Source organism: Ziziphus jujuba, chromosome 9, assembly GCF_031755915.1.
Source record: "Ziziphus jujuba cultivar Dongzao chromosome 9, ASM3175591v1".
Classification (NCBI taxonomy): domain Eukaryota; kingdom Viridiplantae; phylum Streptophyta; class Magnoliopsida; order Rosales; family Rhamnaceae; genus Ziziphus; species Ziziphus jujuba.
Genome location: NC_083387.1, coordinates 1842766 through 1866613, shown reverse-complemented (window position 1 = coordinate 1866613; position 23848 = coordinate 1842766). Strand labels below are relative to the sequence as shown.

General features: G+C 36.8%; 6 protein-coding genes and 1 pseudogene across 6 annotated transcripts; 1 reads left to right on the top strand and 6 right to left on the bottom strand.

Annotated features, from left to right (window-relative positions):
• Nucleotides 1-320: 320 nt before the first annotated feature.
• LOC107405970 (uncharacterized) lies at nt 321-1134 on the bottom strand. The gene has a single exon (XM_016015265.4). It carries the CDS (start codon nt 1011-1013, stop codon nt 504-506), a length of 510 nt encoding a protein of 169 aa, XP_015870751.1. The 5' UTR covers nt 1014-1134; the 3' UTR covers nt 321-503.
• A 1759-nt stretch (nt 1135-2893) lies between these two features.
• Nucleotides 2894-3935, bottom strand: LOC107406639 (uncharacterized protein At5g01610). Its single transcript, XM_016013779.4, has one exon. The coding sequence runs from the start codon at nt 3656-3658 to the stop codon at nt 3146-3148; it is 513 nt and encodes a 170-aa protein (XP_015869265.3). The 5' UTR covers nt 3659-3935; the 3' UTR covers nt 2894-3145.
• A 1500-nt stretch (nt 3936-5435) lies between these two features.
• Nucleotides 5436-8446, bottom strand: LOC107408687 (exocyst complex component SEC15B). The gene has a single exon (XM_016016097.4). It carries the CDS (start codon nt 8085-8087, stop codon nt 5685-5687), a length of 2403 nt encoding a protein of 800 aa, XP_015871583.3. The 5' UTR covers nt 8088-8446; the 3' UTR covers nt 5436-5684.
• A 799-nt stretch (nt 8447-9245) lies between these two features.
• LOC107407987 (large ribosomal subunit protein eL18y-like) lies at nt 9246-10943 on the top strand (annotated as a pseudogene).
• A 189-nt stretch (nt 10944-11132) lies between these two features.
• On the bottom strand, nt 11133-13379 carry LOC107407508 (uncharacterized). Its single transcript, XM_016014798.4, has 3 exons — nt 12733-13379; nt 11612-11850; nt 11133-11496 (listed from the first exon to the last, which is right to left on the bottom strand). The coding sequence occupies exons 1-3, from the start codon at nt 13195-13197 to the stop codon at nt 11250-11252; spliced, it is 951 nt and encodes a 316-aa protein (XP_015870284.3). The 5' UTR covers nt 13198-13379; the 3' UTR covers nt 11133-11249.
• Nucleotides 13380-16327: 2948 nt separating this feature from the next.
• Nucleotides 16328-18327, bottom strand: LOC107405967 (uncharacterized). Its single transcript, XM_016013054.4, has 3 exons — nt 17476-18327; nt 16847-17085; nt 16328-16707 (listed from the first exon to the last, which is right to left on the bottom strand). Exons 1-3 carry the CDS (start codon nt 17938-17940, stop codon nt 16461-16463), a joined length of 951 nt encoding a protein of 316 aa, XP_015868540.2. The 5' UTR covers nt 17941-18327; the 3' UTR covers nt 16328-16460.
• A 1791-nt stretch (nt 18328-20118) lies between these two features.
• On the bottom strand, nt 20119-21903 carry LOC107426279 (uncharacterized). The gene is made up of 3 exons (XM_016036406.4): nt 21353-21903; nt 20739-20974; nt 20119-20512 (listed from the first exon to the last, which is right to left on the bottom strand). Exons 1-3 carry the CDS (start codon nt 21815-21817, stop codon nt 20269-20271), a joined length of 945 nt encoding a protein of 314 aa, XP_015891892.1. The 5' UTR covers nt 21818-21903; the 3' UTR covers nt 20119-20268.
• Nucleotides 21904-23848: the final 1945 nt, after the last annotated feature.

Genomic DNA, 23848 nt, shown 5'->3' with positions numbered 1-23848 from the left:
TGGACAGAAAGGGGTCAAGAAGAGTAATAGTCTACTCTACTCACAGTGCTGCCTTGCTCTTGCATTGTAGAGAGTGAAACATTTGGGATTCCCAAAAAGAGTTAGGTGGCGATTGCTTTTCGTTCCTTGTTCCGGTCTACAGATAGCCTCGTGGCAATTACTATCACCTATCTCGTCGAACCAAATATTTGGTAGTTAGCCTTACTCTCTGATTTTTCATCATTTAAAAAAAAAAACCAACCAATTATTTTCCTAATTTTGTCCATTTAACTATGGTAATTTTCTTTAAGAAGAAAAAACGAATTAAAAAAGAAAAAATCTAAGCTAAAATGGTAAAAAGTTCTTCAATTGGAACGGAGGAGATAACAGCCAAGTACCATTAAGTAAACATATTTATTTATTTCCAACTAGACTGAAATAGATTATCTGCTAGTTTGGCAATCGAGACTATAACATAAATATTACAGGAATTTATTTATCCGTCCATCTAAACTTACTACTTACTAAGCGGAAGACACAAAACGATTAGATTTTCCATTCTTTGCAACATCAATCCCATTAACACAATCAAATCCACATCCACAAGTGGGACTTTCAGCAAAATTACTGACCGGAAAGTCGGCGGAGGCGATTCCGACAGAGAAATCGAGCTCATCACCGTCACGAGTGACTTTGACAATGTTCAACCAGAGTATTAAAACCTTTACTTTGATTCCGGATAAGCTGGAGAGCTTGTCTTTGGATATAACCCCAGTAATGGTTGACTTGTACTTGAGTTCGTAGGATTCTAGGCTAAATGTGCACGTTCCGTTTAAATACACAGAGAATTTGCCTGTGGAGCTGTCCAAGTCATAGCCCAATACGCCTTTTGGAAGAAGACCCACCGGGAAATCGTATGATTCCAGAACTTCGTAAGCTGTGAGATTGGCATTTAGAGAAGAAGCCGATGATGGGATTGAGAACGAGATGGTCAAAAGGAAGAAGAGAGTGAATATGTAAGGAAATTTTGCCATTGAAGAAGATAATTGGGTATTCTAGGTGGGAAATCAACTACCTTTAATTTTAATCGCTGCGTTTTGGGGTGATCCGTTTCGGGTATATATATAATATGGAGTTTTGACTGTTTGTTGCTCACGGGTCGTTAACGGTAGATGGGAAACATTCAACAGCTCATATAAATGAAGTATATTCCACCTGTATACCCTTTGGTTAGGTGCATTTATATTGGTTCAACTGAGTTAAATGTGTGACAATTACGTTTTTAAATGTGTGACAGCATCGTTGGAGTTAGCCATGGTAAAATTCCAAGATAATATTATACAATAATTTATGAATTTGAATTGATGATATCGTATCATATCCATATTAGTGTTGCTAAATAAAATTCAATAAATTAATAAATTTTAACAGATGAAATACGATAAATCTATTAAATATAAATATTTTAATAATTATATAAATTTTATAATATTAAAATTATTTGATTTATCGTTAAACATATATTATTATTTTTTTAGTTTAATTTATAAAAAAAAAATAAAAACAAACAAAAAAATTTTGTAATTTTTTAAAAAAATATTAGTTTATTATTTCAAAGTTAAGTGAAATTTAAATTTTTAAATTTATGTATATCATTAATGAATTAATGAATTGAATGATGGATTACATAATAATTTATTAAATAAATTTGAATTTATTTATTCTCACATGAAAACATAACGGATTTTATTTGTGTTAATTTAATCCCATATGAATACAACATAATAGACATGAATACCATTTAACACACCGCGTTGCTAGACTAGATAGACTTTGGGTTCTTTGGACCTCTGTTCTTTTGGACATGTTCAGCGGCTCTAGAGCTTGAATGAAAGGAAAGTTTGCTAAAACAACCGCTGAATTTGTTAATATATATATATATATATATATGCCTTTTTCGAGTTCCATTTGCATATCATTTAGACTTTGTGGTGAAGTTTTGTCTCGTTTACTTTACAAAATACTCTTAACAGCCACTAAAAATTGTAAATATATTTTGTTTTCCACTTGCACATTATTTTAGCACTTCTTTTTTTTTTTTTTTTTTTTTTTTTTTTTTTTGTTGGCTACAAACATCATATATGTGTTGGAAGTATTTTCCTAGTTAATTATTAAACAAGAAGTGCATCGAATGTGGTAACTTTTTCTTTTCACACCGACATCGAAAGTTGTAAATATAATAAGGGCTTAAGTCGGGGCTCAGATCAAGCAAATATTTTATAAGTAAAATGGTGAGGATCATTTTCATCCAAACAAGAAAATAGAAAAACGGTGATGATCAAGTAAATACCACAACCACAAGCGCAAGCACCCTTGTCAGAGAGGCTTTTTATTTATTTTTTATTTTTTTGTGGTTGTTATTTCAATCATCCCTTCTCAGAGAGTTGGTTGAAATGAAAACTAATACCTGTCCTTTACATTAACTATCGTATTAATTACCCAGCGTCCAAGAAATAAAAGTTAGGAGGTTCCACCGACTATAAATCGTTCATCTCCACGCCATTGAATTTGATGGATTTTATTATTAACTATCATTCTTAATTTCTATTGACCCCAAAAAACAAATATACATATATATATATATATATATATATATATATATACTTTCTTATTGTAGTATATTCATAATATTTTGGTTTGATGGTGTCAAAAAGAAAATGATATTCGCTGAACAGAAGAGACAGGGCTACTGCAGCGCCAGAGATTCCTCACCACCACCCACCAAAAACTAGATAGCTAAAAGGGATAGCAAATATGCGCTTTGGGACTTTCATACATAATTCAGATACCTAAAAAAGATATTATGATTGGACCTCTTATTTTTAAGGCTTTAGAAAAGGAAAGCACAGTCGTATTAAGGAAATCATACTCGTTAATATAAGATGGTGCTAAATAAGATTAATATAATGGAGAACATCCTTCTAAAATTACACTAAAAAAAGCCTATTTTTTGGCTATTAATTCCTTTCCCTTTTTATTTTGCAGCTCCAAAAGCTAGGCATCATTTTTAATTCCTTGTACAAAAGGGAGATATAGATATAGAAATAGAAAGGGATATCGATGACATCCAAGTGAAAACAAAATAAACCTACCTTAGTAATTAACTTCAAATAGACGAAGAAGACAAAACAGAGTTCAACGTGTCACAATTCAAACCACATCCACATTGTGGAGACTCTTCAAAGTTATCGATCGGAAAATCCGCCGAAGCTATACCCACAGAGAACTCGAGCTCGTCACCGTCACGGACCACTTCCACGATATTCAGCCACAGAATCAAAACCTTCACACTCACACCCTTGAGATTTTTTAGCCTGCCTTTGGATATCACACCTTTTATGGTTGACTTGTACTCGAGGTCATACGAATTTTCAAGCGAAAACTTACAGGTCTTGTCCAAATAAGCCTCGAACTCTCCGGTTTCTCTGTTAATCTTGTACCCAGTTGCTCCTTTTGGAAGAAGACCGACAGGAAGGTCATATTGTAGCAGAATATCATAGGCTGAAAGAGTGCCATTTTCAGAGGCAGAGGAGAGGTTTGGCAGTGTGATTATGAGAACTGAGAAAACAAACAGAACTTGGGAACTCAAGGGCTTTGATGACTGGGAGAGAAAACCCATATTTCCACTCTGGCTTAGCTTTTTCTGATGACGGGTTTTGGTTTGTGAATGCAAACAAAGTTAACAGGGCATTTAAATAGAGAGGCAGCTCACGGGTTTGGTAGTTGGCGAGAGGAATTCATAATTTATAATAGGGTTTTGATGTAGTTGGACCGAGGGTGACCATTTTCTGTACGTTTGATTTTGCAGTTCAGCGTATAATTTAACGATACAGATGGAAAACGTGGCTAGAAAAATATTCAAGAGTATGAGTGGCCCACAATTTTATTTATTTCTCGACTCTTGTGTCTCATGTAATATCCCTTCTCAATTAGAGAAACATCGCTCTAGAGATCGAGGAAAGATTCAGTACATTAATGGGGAAAAGACAGAAACGCTTTCATCCCCATAATAACAAAATTCTAAGAATGGTGTGGAAATTGGAATCTACTTGCCGTAGGGAAAGAAAAATCAAATGCAGAGTCCCCTTCGCAATTATAAGATACTGACAGAGATTAGGAACCCTTAAAGATTTTTACTAAATATTAACGGATGTCTTATTCATTTTAGACAGTGACACCTTCTTGTTATTGACTATCTATACAGTACATGAATGTATTTTCCATGCCCAAAAATATATATAATTGTACGCAAAAATATTAAAAGAGGTATTTGGCGTTGCATATATCCAGAGGAATATTATAAATCAATTGGAAGATGCTGGACATAAACAGTACATGTCTTAAAAAACAGACAACCAATAACATAAATCGAACCATGCCCATCAACAAATTAACATGCAACAAACTGAGCATGCCCTTCAGTACAAACGACCTCCTGTATATTTTGTTGTTGCTAACGAACTATGCCTAAAGTTGTCTTTATTGGTCTCGGTATACATATTGTTTATGTTACCCTCGAAATTCGAAATTCGAAATTCGAAGTGATTCCCCTAAAGTGCTTTTTAAGGAATTACCAACAAAACAATATTGAGATTCTGATTTCCAAACACTCTTGAGCCGGGCATGAGCACAGCATGTTTGAGACACACCATTATCAACGAGGCTCTGGGATTTTTTTTGTTCTCTACTTCAAAGGCTCTGTGACTTTTAACCTAATTCCAGACACCAACATATGAAACGTATAGAAAATTAAAGTTTTGGTTCAGAGATTTGTCATTGCTACTGTTTTCATCTTACCAGAGGGCTCGATAAAAGTCCTACCATTTTAGCCGTGTCAAGCATACTGCAAAGCTCATGAACATGATAAGGAAAACCATACGGAGAGCATACCTTGCCACTGAAGTCTGAACCTTGCCCATTTGAAATGCTGGACTGGTCTGAATTGGACTATTTTAAATTTTGTCCAATGTAAATCTAGCCGAATATGATTGGGCAAAACTTCAAATAATACTCCAGCCCAATCCGCCTCCTTTGCATTCCTAACTGACAGGGGCTTATACATTAAGTAATTTTGTCAAACGAGCTTCTCATTTAATTATTGTTTCTAAACAAACTTCAAGAGGCTTATAGTTCCTCCCTGATCTGAGACCTACTTATATCAATTCAAAGCATCGGTCTTCTCATGTCAACTGGAAGATATCTTGCTCTTTTAAAGAGGAATATAACATGTTATTTAGCAAAAGAGAGACAGATGCAATTGCATGTTACATACTTCTCCATATTGTTCTCGCAATCAACATCTAAAGATACCATTTTGAGTAATTGTTTGGCATACAATATATAAAGACCAAATCTCTACCTTATATCATCACAGTGATTCAAAAATAAATCCATACTGAAAATAACTAGCAACAACAAATAGAATTTTTAATGCAAAACTATGCTACAATTTCACACCGACATCACGCCTGTAAGTTTATCACAACTATGAGATTGATACATACAAAATAAATTTTTCCATGTTTTAGGACACATTCTGAAAACAACAATGGGCTATGGGAAACAATAAAGTCAGCAAAGAATTTGCTACTAGGTGTAAGAAGAAAAAGAAAGTACAAGGCTTGTACGTACATCTATGTAACAAATCAGCTCAACTCTTTCAGTCTTTTTATCAATAGATCCAACGATTTCCTTTTTGGATTCTGCTTGCCTCCCCGGCTTCCAAAGGTTCCAAATAGCCTATCTGAAGGATCCCTCAACTTCTCAGAAACAGTCGCTACTTTTCTGAAGTCCAAAGTATTATACTCCTTATCTCTGATCACAGCATTCAAATAGTTATCTGGCTTACTACTTAATAGCAAATTAACCAACTGTCTTGGCTCAGCGAGTGCTGTTTTCAACTGATTAGCATCCTCTTCTGAGAGCAAGTTTGCTAGATTATCAGCAAAAGACTCCAACAAGCGGATATCCACATCAATTCCCATGATAGCATTTACACTGAATCTTTTGACTGAATCCCCATATACGGCCCCGACAATCTTCTCTGATATGTGAGATAGAACATCCTGTAGAACTCTTTTAAGAACTTGAGCTGGCAAAATCTGCTGTGCAGTGGAGACCAAAGTTTCCAAATAGATGACCACCTCGTTCACATATTCATTCCCACTTTGTAAATGCTCATCGGCCATCCAATTGACGTTTTCAATCAATGACAGGAACCCATCAACCTTTGTCTTTAGCAATCCGGAGAGCATCTCTTCTGCTGCATCACGGGCTTTGATCAGCGGAAACTGCCTCCTACCTCTCTCAGCCATTCTCAAAGGAATGCCAGAAAGCTGTGCAGCATGACGGAAAAAGAAATCACAAGCACGCTCCAATACAGCCATATTAGCTGCAACCTGCATTGCCTGGGAGACTCCGTGGATAGACGTATTTATAAGCTTTAACAAAGCGCTATCCAACACCTCACCCAACAACCTATCCAAATACTTCTTCACAACATCATAGAAATCCAGCTGCCCACCATGAGACATGAAACTCACAGAATCCTCAATGAAAGACCTCACTATGCGGCAACAATCCGGTACCGTGGATGAAAAAGGGGCAACATACGGAAATGCTGGAATGATATCCGAAGTTTGTATCTGAAACGAAAGCACATTCATAGAATACTCATACTCTTTCTTCATCAACATTTGCTCAAACTTATCAGCAGCAAGAGCTTCTGCAATCTGCTTACGACAATCGGATAACAATAATTCATGGTACTTATCTCTATGCTTGCTCAAAACATCAAGCAAAGCGTCCACTGGGTATCCATATCTACGCAAAGTCACTCCTAACAAGCTCACATAATCCTTAATCAACAGCAAATGGTTCGCAGTTTGCATTCTAGAGAATTGATCCTCTAATACAGAACACATCTTGCTAACAGCGGTCTCCCACAAATTCTCAACCTCCATTTTCGATATCAAACCACCACCGGTCCTCAAAATACGGTCTTCAACGATGAAGAACCCGGCGATTTGCGCAAAGAAAGTTTGATGGGACTCAAGGAACGGAGTCATAGAAGATACCTGAAAGTCCGAAGTCAGTTGAAGCTTCCGATTCTCGAAATAGTACTGCTTGAAACGGTCCTCGAGCCCCAAAGTCTGGTGTATATGATAAGCCCTATATAAAGGAGTCAAATCGAATCCAAGGATTGCACTCCCACCATTACTATCATCTCCAACACCACCGCTTAGCCCTTCTTCATCCTCTTCCTCCAACGCGTAAACACAGTCCCTCAGACTCAGTCGGCTCTGCTCCTCCGCTTGCCTCTGCTTGATTCGCAGATCCTCTTCCCGTTGTCTCGCCGCCGATGCCTGACCGATGGCCAACTGACCCAAATTCCGGCTCACCACTCGGATCTCCACCAGCCAATCACCGAACTCCTTGCTGACCTTCCTCTCAATGTGCGAGCGGATCTCGGGAATCTTCTTCTCCAGCATCCTTTTGAGCGTGGACGACTGCGTTTTGTCGAGGAACTCGGACTCGATGGAGTCGACGCACTTGAGCGCCATGTAGAAGTTGTGATTGGATAGATGGTAATTCGATCTGGAGCAGAGCTCAGTCAAGCGAATACAAACGCCCACCGATTCGAGAGCCAGGTTTACGTTTCGGGAGACGTTTCGGGCCTCCACGAAGGCGTCCAGGGACTTGAGGAGAGGGACACCGACTGACTGAAGCTTGGAGTTCGACTCCCATAGAGACGATTTCAGGGATTCGACGTCAGAGAGGAGGGATCGGAGGTCATCGACGGCGAGGATGAAGTCCTGGTAGTGGGCCTTGCAAACCTCTTCGATTTCGGACTCTTTGGATCGGGCGAACTGACGGAGATGATGGTGGAGGGTCTCGGGTTTGCCGGATGCAAAGGCCTTTCGGATAAATGGGCCTATGTCCTCGCCGTTGCAGATTGCCGAGGAAAGCACGAGCTGGTCAAGTTTATCCGCCGTGTCGCCGTTTTCCGCCACCGGAGCGACTTTACGGCGAGTTCTTGTTGACTGCATCGTAGAGAATGCGGCTGGAAGACGAACGGAGCGATGGTAACGGAGGAGGAGACTTAGGGGAACGAGAGGGACAACACGGGTAGGGTGGTTATTTGGACAATGGGGTGAGAAATTTTGGGGACGAAGGTTTTTTTAATTTGTTTGGACAGAATTGACACTTGGGAACGTCGGGAATTGGCGTGGAGTTTTGGGATTGAACGTGGGTAGTTTGGTAATTAGATGGTGGGTGGAGGTTAAGACTTTCTGACCTTTTAAAGTTGGTACTTTACGGTGGTCTGACTCTGGGTCGAGAATGGTCTTCTCCTCTCGCGCGTACATTAAAACTGCAAGAAAAATCATCGTCTTTAAAGTTGATTAAAAATTGAGGATATATTTTACAACCAAAAAAAATAAATCAATAAAGGATATATTCTCCGACATATTTGATCATTGTGCACGTAATCATAGCTAATAGGAGGATCCAAGCAATAAAATAAAATTATTAAAAAGAAAGCTAGGGCCAGGACGATTACATTAGGACATCAATCGTGCTACCAAAGTAGTATCGGTCGTGATTTGAAATAAAAACTTCCAATAATTGCATTTAATAATTGTGGAGCAGATGATAATCCATGCTTCAGCTTCGCTGGAAAAGCTGTCCATATAAAAACATTTATAATTATATTCATATTATAATAAAAACAAAACCAGCCTGATGTTCACCCTGTGACTTGGCAGTGATTGTGTCGCATTAGCTCATGCACAAGCCACTCTCTAAGCTTTTGAATGTTTGGACAATGGATATTGACAAATTCTAATCGAGTCGAGTTGAGAGTTGGTTTGAGTGGGTTGAATTTTACAAGATATGGTTAGATTTTCTGACATTGCTTGCGAATTTTTACTACCATATTGTTAATTGGACTAGCACAATCACTTGTTTTGAAAACAATTCATTTATTTTTTCTTTCCCTAGGGATTATTTTTGAATTATGAACATGTAAAGGAAATGTTACCAACCTTTTTACTTTTTTTGTTTGGAGAGGCTAATTTTGTCCCTTATTGTTCAACGAAATTCCAATTGGTGCAAAAGAGTAACACATATTCTACTCCAATCCATCACACATATTTTTGCTTTCATTCTACAATTTGGATGAATAGGGCCTATTCGTAATTTTCAGACTTAATTGATTGGGCTTCACACCCAGACTTTGCCCCGACCCAGTACCCGACCATAAACAATTAAATTACAGTTCTTAAAGCCCTTGGCCTCCTTCACCAGTTGAAGCTTCTGTGCCTGAGGTGAATTAGCATCTCCAGTATCTGCTGCAATGGTACACTTCGACCCCTTTCAGTTCCTTACGAACCCCATTACTACTGCCTATTATTATTATTATTATCATGACTTTCTTTTTTTCTTTTTCCTGTAACTGTAGGGTATCGATTTGGTGGCCGGCGGCAAGACCAAGAACTCGAAGCGTTTGTCCCTCTCCAGATTGATTCGTTTCGTGGAGGGCAAGGTAATATCTTTCTTTTTCTTTTTTCCCTATCCCTATTTGGATGCTTATAAAAACTACTGTAATTTGAATTTGCTTTTCTTAGTTCTGTGCGTAGCGTATTCAATCTCATGGTATTGTTTGAATTTTGTATTGCTGTAACGTAGAATTAAGTGGTTGGATCGAGCAGGAGGGTAAAATAGCTGTGGTTTGTGGGGACTGTGACAGACGACATTAGAGTTTATGATGTTCCATCGCTTAAAGTGACTGCCCTGAGGTTCACAGAGACTGCTAGAGCTAGGATTGAGAAGGCTGGTGTAGAATGCTTGACCTTTGACCAGTTAGCACTCAGAGCTCCTCTCTGCCAGAACACGGTAAGCATTTTAGTGGCAAATGGGAATGCAGCATCTTTATGCTGATTTCAATCTTAACTAGTTTTGTTAGTAGGTGTTTTATGTCAGGTTTATCTAGTTATATGAATGAATGAAAGATGCACTTAGGATACACTAAATAATTGCAGCTTTGTTTTCTAGGATTTCTAGAGATTAGTCACCTTCTAAATTTATGCTCTTTTACAGTGTTTGCAAATAAAAGAATTGCACTTGTAAAAGCTTGAAAAAGGTTTACGAATTTACGGTATTGCTACGAATTGCAGTGGTTTTTATGCTGTCTCAAGTATTTGGAGCATTTATGACATTCATTCTTGAGCTGTTTTACTAGTAAGCTGCCTAGCAAGATCAGGACTGGCAGTTATAGCTTTTAGAAAACTTTGATGCTTTCATTGGGTTACTATTTTTTTTAAGAACACGATAAACCTTAATAGTATAATTGCGTAGTATTTAGATCAGAATATTTAAGCATAAACAAATATATGGAGAGCTGATTTTTTTTTTTTTTTTTTTTTTTTTTTTTTGGGAATGTGGAGAAATGGTGAAGTGAGTTCTGACACTTCATAGGAATAAATCATCATTTGGGGTTTTCCAGCTGTTTGTTTTTAACAAGATTATACTATTGATTTTTAAGTTCTTCATTTATTGTAGTCAGTGTGTTTCAAACATTTTGTTATATGCATTGTTTGGGCATGGTTTTTATCGTAGCGTCAAGGAAATAGATTTAAAATAATTTGTTGCGCATACTACAGGTTCTGCTTAGGGGACCAAAGAATGCTTGTGGGGCTGTGAAGCACTTTGGTCCAGCATCTGGTGTGCCACACAGCCACTCCAAACCTCATGTGTGATCAAAGGGTAGGAAATTTGAGAGGGCTAGAGGAAGAAGGAACAGCAGAGGCTTCAGGGTTTAAGTTTTCAAGTCGAATTTTATACAAATGGATTACCCACCTTTTTGCAGTTGTGATTAATTTTATACAGCCCGTTTTGCATTTATATTCCCCATTTTGTAGGAAAAAAAAAAAAAAAATATATATATATATATATAGTAAAATTTTTCGACAGAAAATATGAATTTAGACACCCCGAAATGCTCTCTAGAAAGGACAATTTCATTAAACGGTATTTCGCGGTTTGGACATTCCTACGTTAAAGATTGAAAGCAGAAAGATCAATGAACGCTCAGATTATTTTAAAGACAAGGGAGACCTGCATCTTATTTACATATTTAGTGCATATCCAGTGGAAAGATCCACTATATGTCGGTGGCAGTCTCGGGTAAATATAAGATTACCGAATGGGGATTAAAATTTTTTGATGAAATCGTAAATGTGATCTGTGATTTCATCGGGTTTTTCTTGATTGATAAAATGTGCGACTCCTTCCATTACAACAACGTCTTGCAGAAATGGAACGTCTCTCTTGAAACCCCCGTTGTGTATGTATTCCTTGGCTCCAGGAATATGATAGGTAAGGTCCAGGTCACCAACAATGAACTTCACAGGTACTTTGATTTGCACTCCCGTCCACGCTGCTGTAAGCTCCCATGTTCTACAACCACAAAGTGAAATAATTACTTGGACCATAATTAATTTCAATGGAAACCATATTAATCAAATCTCTTATGTAATTGTCAATAAGTAAAAAAGTGGCACGAAAAACATACAGGTCCAAAGCTCGATAGTAGTTTAATCCTCCAGTGAAGCCCGTGTGGTTGAATTTTGAGGCAAAATAGTTCAAATCTTGTTGTGATAGCCAAGGGGGCAAGCTTGATGGGGGTTTTATACCACTAAATCCTACTTCTTTAGGTATGCTTGGAGGTTGTGGATTGCGAGTTGCAAAAAATTTACTAAGTAGCACTGCAGTATCATCTTTAGCGAATTCTTCTTCGATTTCTCCAGGTTTCTATGTCACCATTTTCGGCAATAAAAGACCAAATAAATTTCACAAACATGGCTTTGAACAGGCTATTCTGCCAATATTTATTTAAATATCCAAGCAAAATCTTTATATTTTCAAAATGAAGCCAACATAATACCAAAATCTTGTGGAAAAAGAGAGTGATTGAATGTAGACTGTATTTTCCCTACGTAGGAAAGAGAAATTAAGTATTGCCACGAAAAGAAAATGTGGCCATAGAATCCATTCATCCAAAGGTTAGGCGAATCTGGCATTTGCAATAAGTATTCTATGACGGCCGTCATAAGTGCCGCAGGGTCAACTTAAACAAGTACAACAATATAATCCTTCACACAGTCAAGATTAATAAAACACACGCGCGTGCACACACACACACACACACACACACACGAAATAAATAAATAAATTTTTAGCAAAATAAATAAATAAATAAAAGGCATTTTGACAAATATTTTGTCTTAGATACGAACACGAAAAAAAAAAAAAAAAACACCCTGGTACTCCCGGAGCTGTACTCTTCCTTTAATACCGTGATGGGATCACATGAACATGAATATCATTACTGTACCACAGGAAGGACTGCAAACTCCAGTTGTATTGAAAAAATTTTCATGGAACACGAGGATAGCAAGGAATTAAGAGAAAAAAACAAAAAGGTTAATTATTTGTTGTTAGAAAAAATATATATTAATAAGAAGAAGAGTTAATTTCTTTAATAGGTCACTGAATTATTGAGGATAGATAAAGAGATTGAACATCTTTAAAGGGCAAACGCAATATGATACAATGAACAACAGAATCTGAATCACGAAACAAATTTGAAACTGAACTAAGTGAAAATTCAAATTTAATAAAAGATTTAATTACCTGGAACCTGCACATATAGAAATCCTCACCAAACAAAGCCTTGAAACTCTCAACAGGCTTTCTGGTGGGGTTCCTGGGACGGAAAGGCACGCTCAAGTTGACCAAGGCCTTGACCCTATCGGGCCTGAACAAGCACAAGTACCAGGCAACAATAGCCCCCCAGTCATGGCCCACCAAGAACACCTTATCGATACCCAGATGGTCAAGCAGCCCAACGAGGTCGCCGACGATGTGGTGGGCCGTATAGGAAGCGGCAGATGGAGGGGCATCGGAGTCTCCATAGCCACGGAGGTCGGGAGCGATGGCACGGTATCGAAGAGCCGATAGGGAGAGAAGCTGGTGGCGCCAAGAGTACCAGAGCTCTGGGAAACCATGGAGGAACAGAACCACCGGTCCAGTCCCAATAGATGCTACGTGCAAGTTTATGCCGTTGGTGGGAATCGTTGAGTGCTCGATTTTCTCCATTTATTTATTTATTTTATTTTTATTTCCGAGTGAGCTCTGTCTTTCTTTGTTTCTTTGATTTTCTGAACAAACTCTCCCCTTGTATTTGTAGACGGCAAAGCGTGGACCCTGCCTTGGTTTTTGAGACTGGGGCTCGTCCTTATAAACGAGTGACAACGGGAAGATGGTAAAAATCTTTGGAAACGACCCAATATGGGCAGAAAAATGTCTTGATATGTATGTATTTTTATAGGAATGTTATTTATTTTTAAATTATTATTATTATTTTCTTTTTGTTTTGATTAATTATATAATACCTTTTTTTTTTAACACAGATTAATTGTATAATACATTAAATAATTGGATTTGCTGCATTAATGTTAGTTTTTGTACATAAAAGAAGAAAATTGACGCTTACCCATATTCAATTTTACTGACTTCTGAGGAAATACTATATTCCAAGCATTAAATGCCATGCCCTTCTCAGTCATTTTAAATGTTGAGAAATTTAGAAAAAACAAGAAAGAAAGAAATCTTATGGTAATTAATTACTGGAAATGTTAATATGTTTCAGATTTTCTAGATTTTATAGCTTTTTTTATATTTTCTTTTAATTCGTCACGTGATGTGCACTTTTTCTTTACCTTTTTTTTTTTTTTGTTAGTGGGGGGACAATTTTTTTTTTAGTTTAATTTTACATTAAACGGTGGGGCGCGGATTAAGGTAGGTTGCAATTAAACACGCACGCACCCATGGTGAGCCCCCCAAGCCTTATCGTATGGGCACGCTTAGAAAAAGTTAATTAACGGACATAATCCACCGACTACCCGTACCATCAGTTTGGAGGCAGTGCGGACCTGGAAAAGGCTAAAAGTGGGAAATAAACTAAATTCCTATTTACCATTATCATCATCGTGCACCCAAAAATATAAATATATATATATATATATTCATTTATTTACCAAAAAAAGAAAGAAAAAAAGAAAAATCATCATCATCATGCACCCAATGTGCTCAAAAAGGAGTATGAAAATCTGCAAGAGAAAAAGAAGTATATACAGCTAAAAAGCAGATTAAAGTTGAAAGTTATTCGGATCACCCTACTAAATCACCAATCATTCCAAATCATTTACCAAAAGAGAAAAAAAAAAAAAAAAATCCAAATCAACATCTTTTTAGAAGACTATATGATAATTTTATTAGCCACCCAAAATTACTTTTTTTTTTTTTTTGTTTTTTTGTTTTTTGGGGAAAATCACCCAAAATTATTTAATGGCACATCTCAGTGGCACCAAAAGATATATATTGTCATAATATTGCTTTTATTCCATTCAGAATTCATAAAAGAGTAATATTTTTGAAAAGAGAATGCAAGATCAGTGCAATTAAAATATAATTAATTTAGAAGAAAATTAAACAGCAAGAATTAAACCGAATCTGCCGAGGAAAGTCTTTTACAAGATACAATTAATGAGGAACACAAATAGATATTTAGAAGTTGTTGATGAAATCGTAAATGTGACTGGTGATTTCCTCTGGCTTTTCTTGGTTGATAAAATGAGCCATTTCTTCCATTACAACCACTTGTTGTAACAAGGGGACGTCTTTCTTGAAGTCACCATTGTGAATATATTCCTTCATGCCTGGGATATATTGCACATGATATCTAGCTCTCCCACAATGAACTTCACTGGCACTTTGATATGTGCCCCTGTCCATGCAACTGTTAGCTCCCAAGTTCAGCAACCACGAAACAAATTTGATTATTTGGATTATATATGCATCTAGGATCTACCTCTTTTCCATTTGTATCAAAAGATCTTTGTATATGCTTAATAGCGAATGGATAGATGCGAAAGACATGGACTCCTGTTGGAGAGATACTGGACACCTGAGGTTAGGAAACATAAAATGGCTGTTACCCAAAACAAAAACACATATAAATAGAACTTTGGATTGTTGACTCATGTCTTTTACTCTCTCACAATTTAGAATGACCATGGTTGTTAATTTATCTCATATTCAATTAAAGATTCATTGCTCGATGATAATTCAGTCCTCTATTGAAGCCTGTCTTGTTGAATTTGGTAACATAGTAATTGGCATCATCTTCAAATAGCCTAAAAGGCTCGGTATCTGGAGCTCTTAAACATCCAATTCTTATTTCTTTGGGTACGCATAGGGGTTGTGGACCAAAAGTTTGTAAAAAATTTCTTAATTAGTGTTGTAATTTCATCCGAAGCAAAATCTTCTTCAACAACTCCTGCATGATCCTAAAGCACAATTCAGCAATTAGTTAGTTTTTAAGATATTTATTTAAGAAACCTATGTTATAGCAGAACAGATACTTCTTCATACAGGGCCGTCCCAACCATTGTCGTAACAAAACTTACAAAGCAGGATATTCAATGATGTTTGAGTAAACACCTAACCAAAAAAAAAAGGTTTACTTTAATGATTTAGAATATCTGCAATTGATCATCGTTTATCTGATATTGAATAGAAGGGCAGCATTAATGCAATTAAGAAACATACAGATCAGACGATCGATAATAGTTCAATCCTCCACTGAAGCCAGGCTTGTTGAATTGAGCTGCATAATAATTGATGTCATCTTCGGACACCTAGTCGAGACCCAGATGATCGAGAAGCCCAATAACGTCGCAGACAATGTGGAGGGCTGTGTAAGATTCAGGGGATGATGGTGCATCGGAGTCGCCGTCGTGAATAGCACGGTAACCAAGGGAGGAGAGGGAGAGGAGCTGGTGGCGCCACGTGTACCAGAGGTCAGGGAAGTCATGAAGGAAAAGCACTACCTTATGACCTGTTACAATTGATGCAATGCGCATTTTTATGCCATTGGCAGTAATAATTGAATTCTCTTATCTTCGCCATTTTTCTGATAACCAGATTTCTCCTTTTGTTTCGTTCTTGTTACTGGATTTGCTTTCCTTCCTTTTTCAAAGACAATGAGTGCAGTTTCCTAATTTTTACAAGAAAAAGTAATGGAGAGCACAGAACTTTGGGATTGAACAATAAAAATGAGAAAGAAGAGCATCCAAATCTCTTTGTTATAATTTAAGCATGTTAGCCTGGTGCATTTCTTTATAATCCGTTATTGTTAGAAACTTAGAAGCAACAACTTAGAAAATCACGAGGAAATAATAATGCACTATTTCAACAATTGAGAAGAAAACAGCAGCTGAATATATTCGTCCAGGGAAAATCTCATACAAAATACAAAGAGGGAAACTTTATTATGGTGCTGATCTCGCAGGTGGGGTTCAGAACTTCTTGATGAAATCGTAGATGTGAGTGGTGACTTCGTCTGGTTTTTCTTGGTTGATAAAGTGAGCCACTCCTTCCATTACAACCACTTCTTGCAAGAAGGGTACGTCTCTGTTGAACCCGCCGTTGTGTATATATTCCTTGATGCCCGGAATATTGTACACGATATCTTGATCCCCCACGATGAACTTTGCCGGCACTTTGATTTGTGCTCCAGTCCATGCTGCTGTGAGATCCCAAGTTCTGAAACCACAAACAAAATGATGAAATTGATTGTATTGCGCACAAAAAAAATAAAATTTTTTTTTTAAAAAAAATCTATTGTATGATAAATTACAATTGATGTCATATTCAGTAAAGGTAGCTGTAAGAAATTGCATACAGATCAAAAGATCGATAATAGTTCAATCCTCCAGTGAAGCCGGTCTTGTCGAATTTGGTGGCATAGTAATCGATGTCATCTTCCGACAGCCAAGAGGGCAAAGCATCTGGAGCTTTTAAGCCTCTGAAACCTAATTCTTTGGATATGCATAGAGGAACTGGACCAAAACTTGTTAAGAATTTCTTGAACAGTATTTTAGTATCTTGAGAAGCAAAATCTTTTTCAGCCTCTCCAGATTCCTAAATTAATGGAAGCACAATTCAATAATTAGTTTGTAACACAATTACTGAAATGATTTAACAAAGGAAAAAAGGGCGTGAAAAGTCAACTTATATTACAATGAACTAAGAAAACAATTAGGCTTCCAAAGGAACAGAGAGATCTGAGATCTCAAAAACGCTTTGATTAGAAGCAACAAAAAAAACCAATAGAAACAATAGGAATACTAATCTATAAAGTAATATTTGGGATCGACTAGCCAGTTGCATTAATATTGATCAGTTTAAACAAAATAAGCCTTAGGCAGTGAATAATTGAAGCAGAACAATGCATATAATTATACATAAAAAATATAATCAATTCAAAAATTGGGCAACTAGTAATATAAACAAAAGCAATTTCTTAAGCACCTGAAACCTGCAGAAATAGTAATCATCGCCAAACAAAGCTCTGAAGCCTTCAACAAATTTGCCTGCTGGGTTCCTGGGCAAGTAAGGGACGCTCAAGTTAATCACGGCCTTGACTCTGTCGGGCCTGAACAAGCTAAAATACCAAGCGACCGCAGCTCCCCAGTCGTGGCCCACCAAGAAGACCTGGTCGATGCCCAGATGGTCAAGAAGGCCCACGAGATCGCCCACAATGAATGGGGCAGTGTAGGAAGCCGGAGATGGGGGCGCGTCGGAGTCGCCGAAGCCCCGGAGATCCGGAGCAATAGCACGGTAACCGAGGGAGGAGAGGGAGAGGAGCTGGTGGCGCCACGAGTACCAGAGCTCGGGGAAGCCGTGAAGCAAGAGCACCGGCGGACCTGTTCCGATTGAGGCGATGTGCATGTTTATCCCATTTGTTTTAATCGTTGAGTGCTGTATCTTTTCCATTCTTTCTTCTTTCTGCTGAAGCTCTACTGAAAGAGTAAACCGTTTCAGTTTAATAACTTAGTTCATTGACATGTGAATGTGAGACGGCTAGAGATTCCTTTGGATATAACTTATGAATTTTTATTTATTTTTTAAATATTTAATAACCTCTGATGGGAATTATTTATTGCACAATTTATTTGGATTCCACTGGGTGAGAACCGTTAATATCAATGCACTAAAACACAATTTCATTCTTCAAATTTAAAATATATCTCTTATCACGTCTTAAAAAATTATTATTTTTCTTGATTCTTGTTTCATTCAAACCTTTCTCATCTATATTACTCACATCCATCCATTATAGGGTGCTAATTGAAATTTTTAAATCTGAAAAGTTAATGGAGGACTTGAATGGAATACTCTTTAGAAGGAGACAAAATTTCCCATAGTATACTCCCAAATCTCACAAGTAAGTGCGTTTCGTGAGAATCCCACTTGTGTGGGTCATCTTTTTGTGAGGCTCGAAAATAAAAAAAATTCAAGAATTTTTAATAGAAATTTTCTTCAATCTTTTAGAATTCTTATTTTCTTTCTTTCTTCTGCAAATAAAGTCAGCTTAAACGAAATTTGTCCAGGAGATAATAAAAAGGTGAAAAAAAGGGGACTCAAATTCAATGCAAGTCCAGCCCGAATCGAAGATTGTAAGATTCATGATGATTCATAATTGGGCCAGGGCCAGGGCCTCATCTGGGATTAGGCTAAGTTTCACACTGTGGATGGGTAAGCCCTGCCAAAGTTAGTCAACACTGTAAGATGTAAAAATTGAAGGGCTTACTTTAATGTTTTAGAATGATCATAGTTTATGTGATATTGAATAGAAGTTGAATGTTCTTATCTTCTTCATTTTTCTGATGACCAGATTTCTTCTTTCGCTTGCTTCGTTCTTGTAATTGGATTTGCTTTCCTTCTTTTTTCAAAGACAATGAGTGCAAAATTTCCGAATCGGGACAAATTCAAATTATTCAATGGCGTTCCGTTATAACAAATACACTTGAACCAAATTCATTACTTTCAGCTGGTTCAATGAATTTAAAAAAAAAAAAAAAATCATTATGAATTATTGTGATAAAAATTATCAGTCAAACTTTAATCTTTTTTAAGAATAAAAGGGAGACAATAGACTACTTAATTCAAATTTTGGGATAAACAAGTGGATCAAAATCCATTATAAGGCATCATGATCTGGGATTTCTTTGCTTTCCCTCTTTCAATTAGTCAATTGAGTAAGCTGATTTGCTTCTATCATCAATTTCTTCAACTCTATATTCTATTCGATTTTTTTTTATTATCTTTATAAGTTTAATTTATTTTATTTTTCGGAATAGGTTGGCTCTTTAATTTATTTACGTTTTTTGGAATAGGTTGGCTCTTTTGTTTTTTTTGGTTGGTTTTGGTTGTTGGGGGGGCGGCCGGGCGGGGGCCGGTGTGGTGGCAATATTATAGGGTTTTTATTTTTTTATTTTTTTAAGAAGTGGCAGTAATATAGGTTGGCTCTATGTGCACTGCAAAAATTAACCTTATACACACTCTTCAAATGTGAAATTACCATAATTTTTGAATTTTAATAGTTCGGTATGGAAGGTAGGTTCTATACTTCTATATAGTATATACTACCTTCACCAAATTAGAGCTAGGTTTAAAATACAGTAGTTTTTTTTATAACTATTCTAATATAATATACTTTTCTATTCATAACACACACACACACACACACACACACACACACACACACACACACACACATATATATATATATATATATATATAATGGGGATCTCAAAAAGAGTATAAAATGTTTAGTGAGGTTTTGATGCATATTATTCAACATTCTTCATAATAGTAATAGTAATAATAAGGAATTCGGACATTCAGGTTTCCTAATTTTTACACAAAATAAAAAATAAAAAAAATAAATAAATAAAGTGCAGAACTTTGGGATTGAACAATATAAATGAGATAGAAGAGAATCTAAATCTCTTTGTTATAATTTAAGCATGCTAGCGTATTGCATTTGTTTATAATCCGTTACTGTTAGAAACTTAGAAGCAACAACTTAGAAAATCACGAGGAAATAGTAATGCACCATTTCAATAATTAAGATGAAAACAGCAACTGAATAGATTCGGCAAAAGAAAATCTCATACAAGATACAAAGAGGGAAACTTTATTAATGAACCATTTCAATAATTAAGAAGAAAACAGCAGCCGAATAGATTTGGCAAAAGAAAATCTCATACAAGATACAAAGAGGGAATCTTTATTATGGTGCTGATCTCGCAGATGGGTTCAGAACTTCTTGATGAATTCGTAAATGTGAGCGGTGACTTGGTCTGGTTTTTCTTGGTTGATAAAGTGACCTACTCCTTCCATTACAACCACTTCCAAGGAGGGTACGTCTCTGTTGAACCCGCCGTTGTGTATATATTCCTTGATGCCCGGAATATTGTACACGATATCCTGATCCCCCGAGATGAACTTCGCCGGCACTTTGATTTGTGCTCCAGTCCATGCTGCTGTGAGATCCCAAGTTCTGAAACCACAACCAAAATGATGAAAATGATTATGAAAGTGAAATGGTTAAGTTTAGCATAAGCTTATTAATCATCCCCATATCTCACTATTACTGTTACTGTTGCCTTACATATTGTATACTCCACCAAAAAAATAAAATAAAATAAAATAAAATAAAATACTATTGTATGATAAATTATAATTTATGTCATATTCAGTAAAAGTAGCTGTAAGAAATTACATACAGATCAAGCGATCGATAATAGTTCAATCCTCCAGTAAAGCCGGTCTCTTTGAATGTGGTGGCATAGAATTTGACGTCATCTGGTGACAGCCAAGAGGGCAAAGGACCTGGAGCTTCAAAATCTCCGAATCCTAATGCTTTGGATACGCATCGAGGATCTGGACCAATAGTTAAGACTTTCTCGAACAGTTTTTCAATATCTTGAGAAGCAAAAACTTTTTCAGCCTCTCCGGGTTCCTAAATTAATAAAAGCACAATTCAATAATTAGTTTGTAACACAATTACTGAAATGATTTTAACAATGAAAAAAAGGAAAGGAAGGTCAACTTATATTACAGTGAATTAAGAAAACAATTAGGCTTCCAAAGGAACAGAGAGATCTGGGATCTCAAAACAAAAAAAAAAAAACCAACAGAAACACTAGGAATAGTGATCTATATAGTGATATTTTGGGATTGACTGGCCAGTTGCATTAGTATTGATAAGCTTAAACAACAAAAAGCCTTTGGCAGTGAATAATTAAAGCAGAACAATGTATATAATTATGTATATATAATATAATCAATTTAAAAATTGGGCAACTAGTAATATAAACGAAAGAAATTTTTTAAACACCTGAAACCTGCAGATATAGTAATCATCACCAAACAAATTCCTGAACCCCTCAACAAATTTGACTGCTGGGTTCCTTGGCCAGTAAGGGACGCTCAAGATAATCACGGCCTTGACCCTGTCAGGTCTGAACAAGCTGAAATACCAAGCGATCACGGCTCCCCAGTCGTGGCCCGCCAAGAAGACCTGGTCGATACCCAGGTGGTCAAGAAGTCCCACAAGATCGCCCACAATGTGTAGGCCAGTGTAGGAAGCCGGTAATGGGGGGGCGTCGGAGTCGCCGAAGCCGCGGAGGTCCGGAGCAATAGCACGGTAACCGAGGTAGGAGAGGGAGAGGAGCTGGTGACGCCACGAGTACCAGAGCTCGGGGAAGCCGTGAAGCAAGAGCACCGCCGGTCCTGTTCCGATTGAGGCGATGTGCATGTTTATCCCATTTGTTTTAATCGTTGAGTGCTGTATCTTTTCCATTCTTTCTTCTTTCTGCTGAAGCTCTAGTGAATGAGTAAACAGTTTCAGTTTAATAACTTAGTTCATTGACATGTGAATGTGATATAGATAGAGATTCCTTTGGATATAACCTATTATTATTATTTTTTAAAATATTTAATAATCTCTGATGGTAAAGGAAATTATTTATTGCACTGTTTATTTGGGTTCCACTAGGCAAGAAGGGTTAATATCAATGCACTTAAACACAATTTCATTCTTCAAATTTAAAATATATCTCTTATCATGTTTAAAAAAATCATTTTTTTTTCTTGATTGTTGTTTCATTCAAAGCTTTCTCACCTATATTACTCACATCCATCCATTATAGGGTGCTAATAGAAATTTTTAAATCTGAAAAATTAATGGAGGATTTGTTGGGAAAATATCATAGATGAATATATGTAAATACATGTGGACAATTTAATACAAAATAAATAAAAATAAATACAAAATAAATAAAGCATTTTAGAACATGTAGGTCTTTGAAATTGATGTACTTTCTAGAAAGGTTGACCGAGGCCTGTGTGATACCACAGTGTCCTTAAGACGTTTTACGCCCACCGGTGCAGGAGTTTTGTAGCGAACGTCTCCCAGGATACAACGGCTGCAAAAGCTTTCAGATTCAACACCTCTGAAGCTTTTTTCTTCTAACTCTCTGTGTACCTTCACTTTATCATTATTTTTTTTTCTGTATTTTTTCCTTCCAAAAATTAAAATTGAAAAGAACGTTACAGTTTGTGTAACCTTCAAACTCTCATAAGAAGTTATTCTCCCATAAAACTCTCTCCCACTATTATCAAAATATTATTTTATTTAAATTATTATAACAAAACTCAACAACCAAAAACCCAAATCATTCACACTTGTGGGCCTAGGCCCAACTCTAACAATCCCCCACATGAATGATTTGATTTAAAAATACAAACATGACTCTAGTGGTAAAGCTCTACAGTCGGAACCTGCATAGGATAGGTAGATGTTACTCTTTGAATCTTCCCTTGAGAGGCTACATTTTCTTTACTGACTTATGGTAGAAGCGATATCTTTGAACCATTTCGTGTTTTGTGTAAATGACAACATAGCCCACACATGATTCCTTCCTGATACACTTCAGTTCTCACTGTTGTGTTCATTGTTGGCCCTGAACACCTCCCTGGTTCTGCGAGAGTTTCTAAAGAATTGTGCCCTAAACAATTCTCCTTTGAAGCGGCCACTCTTCTCTCTCACATAGGTGATTCCTATTTCTTTTATAATCAGCATACCTATGCATAGATTACTAAACACACGCTTATAGGAATCATTAAAAGCATACTTTTATGCTTAACCTCTTTTTATCATTGTTTCATCATAGGAATGGGCAGAGGATTAACCCCCCACAGTGATACATACTAGTCTTTACAATTGAGTTGTCCCATTGAACCTAGATCTTGGGATCTCCAGTCAACTAGGTTGGGTTTCCATCGTATTGATTTTATTCACGGGCTTCAATCCCATTCCCCTCGATGACTTCTCAACTAGTTCTCTATTTAATCCTTTGGTTAGCGGATCCGCAATGTTATCTTTTGACTTTACATAGTCTATTGAGATAACTCCAGTTGAGATTAATTGTCTAATGCAATTGTGTCTACGACGAATGTGTCTAGACTTTCCATTATACATAATATTCTGTGCCCTGCCAATCGCAGATTGACTATCACAATGTAAACTTATTGCAGGCACAGGTTTAGGCCACCTCGGAATGTCCTCTAAAAATTGGCATAGCCATTCTGCCTCTTCACCACATTTATCTAGAGCAATAAACTCGGATTCCATAGTGGATCGAGCTATCACAGTTTGTTTCGAGGACTTCCATGTCACAGCTGCACCTGCTAATGTGAATACATAGCCACTAGTAGATTTTGAATCCTTTATATCTGATATCCAATTTACATCACCGTATCCTTCTAATACAGTAGGATATCTTGTATAGTGCAATCCGTATTTACGAGTATATCGTAGATATCTTAGTAC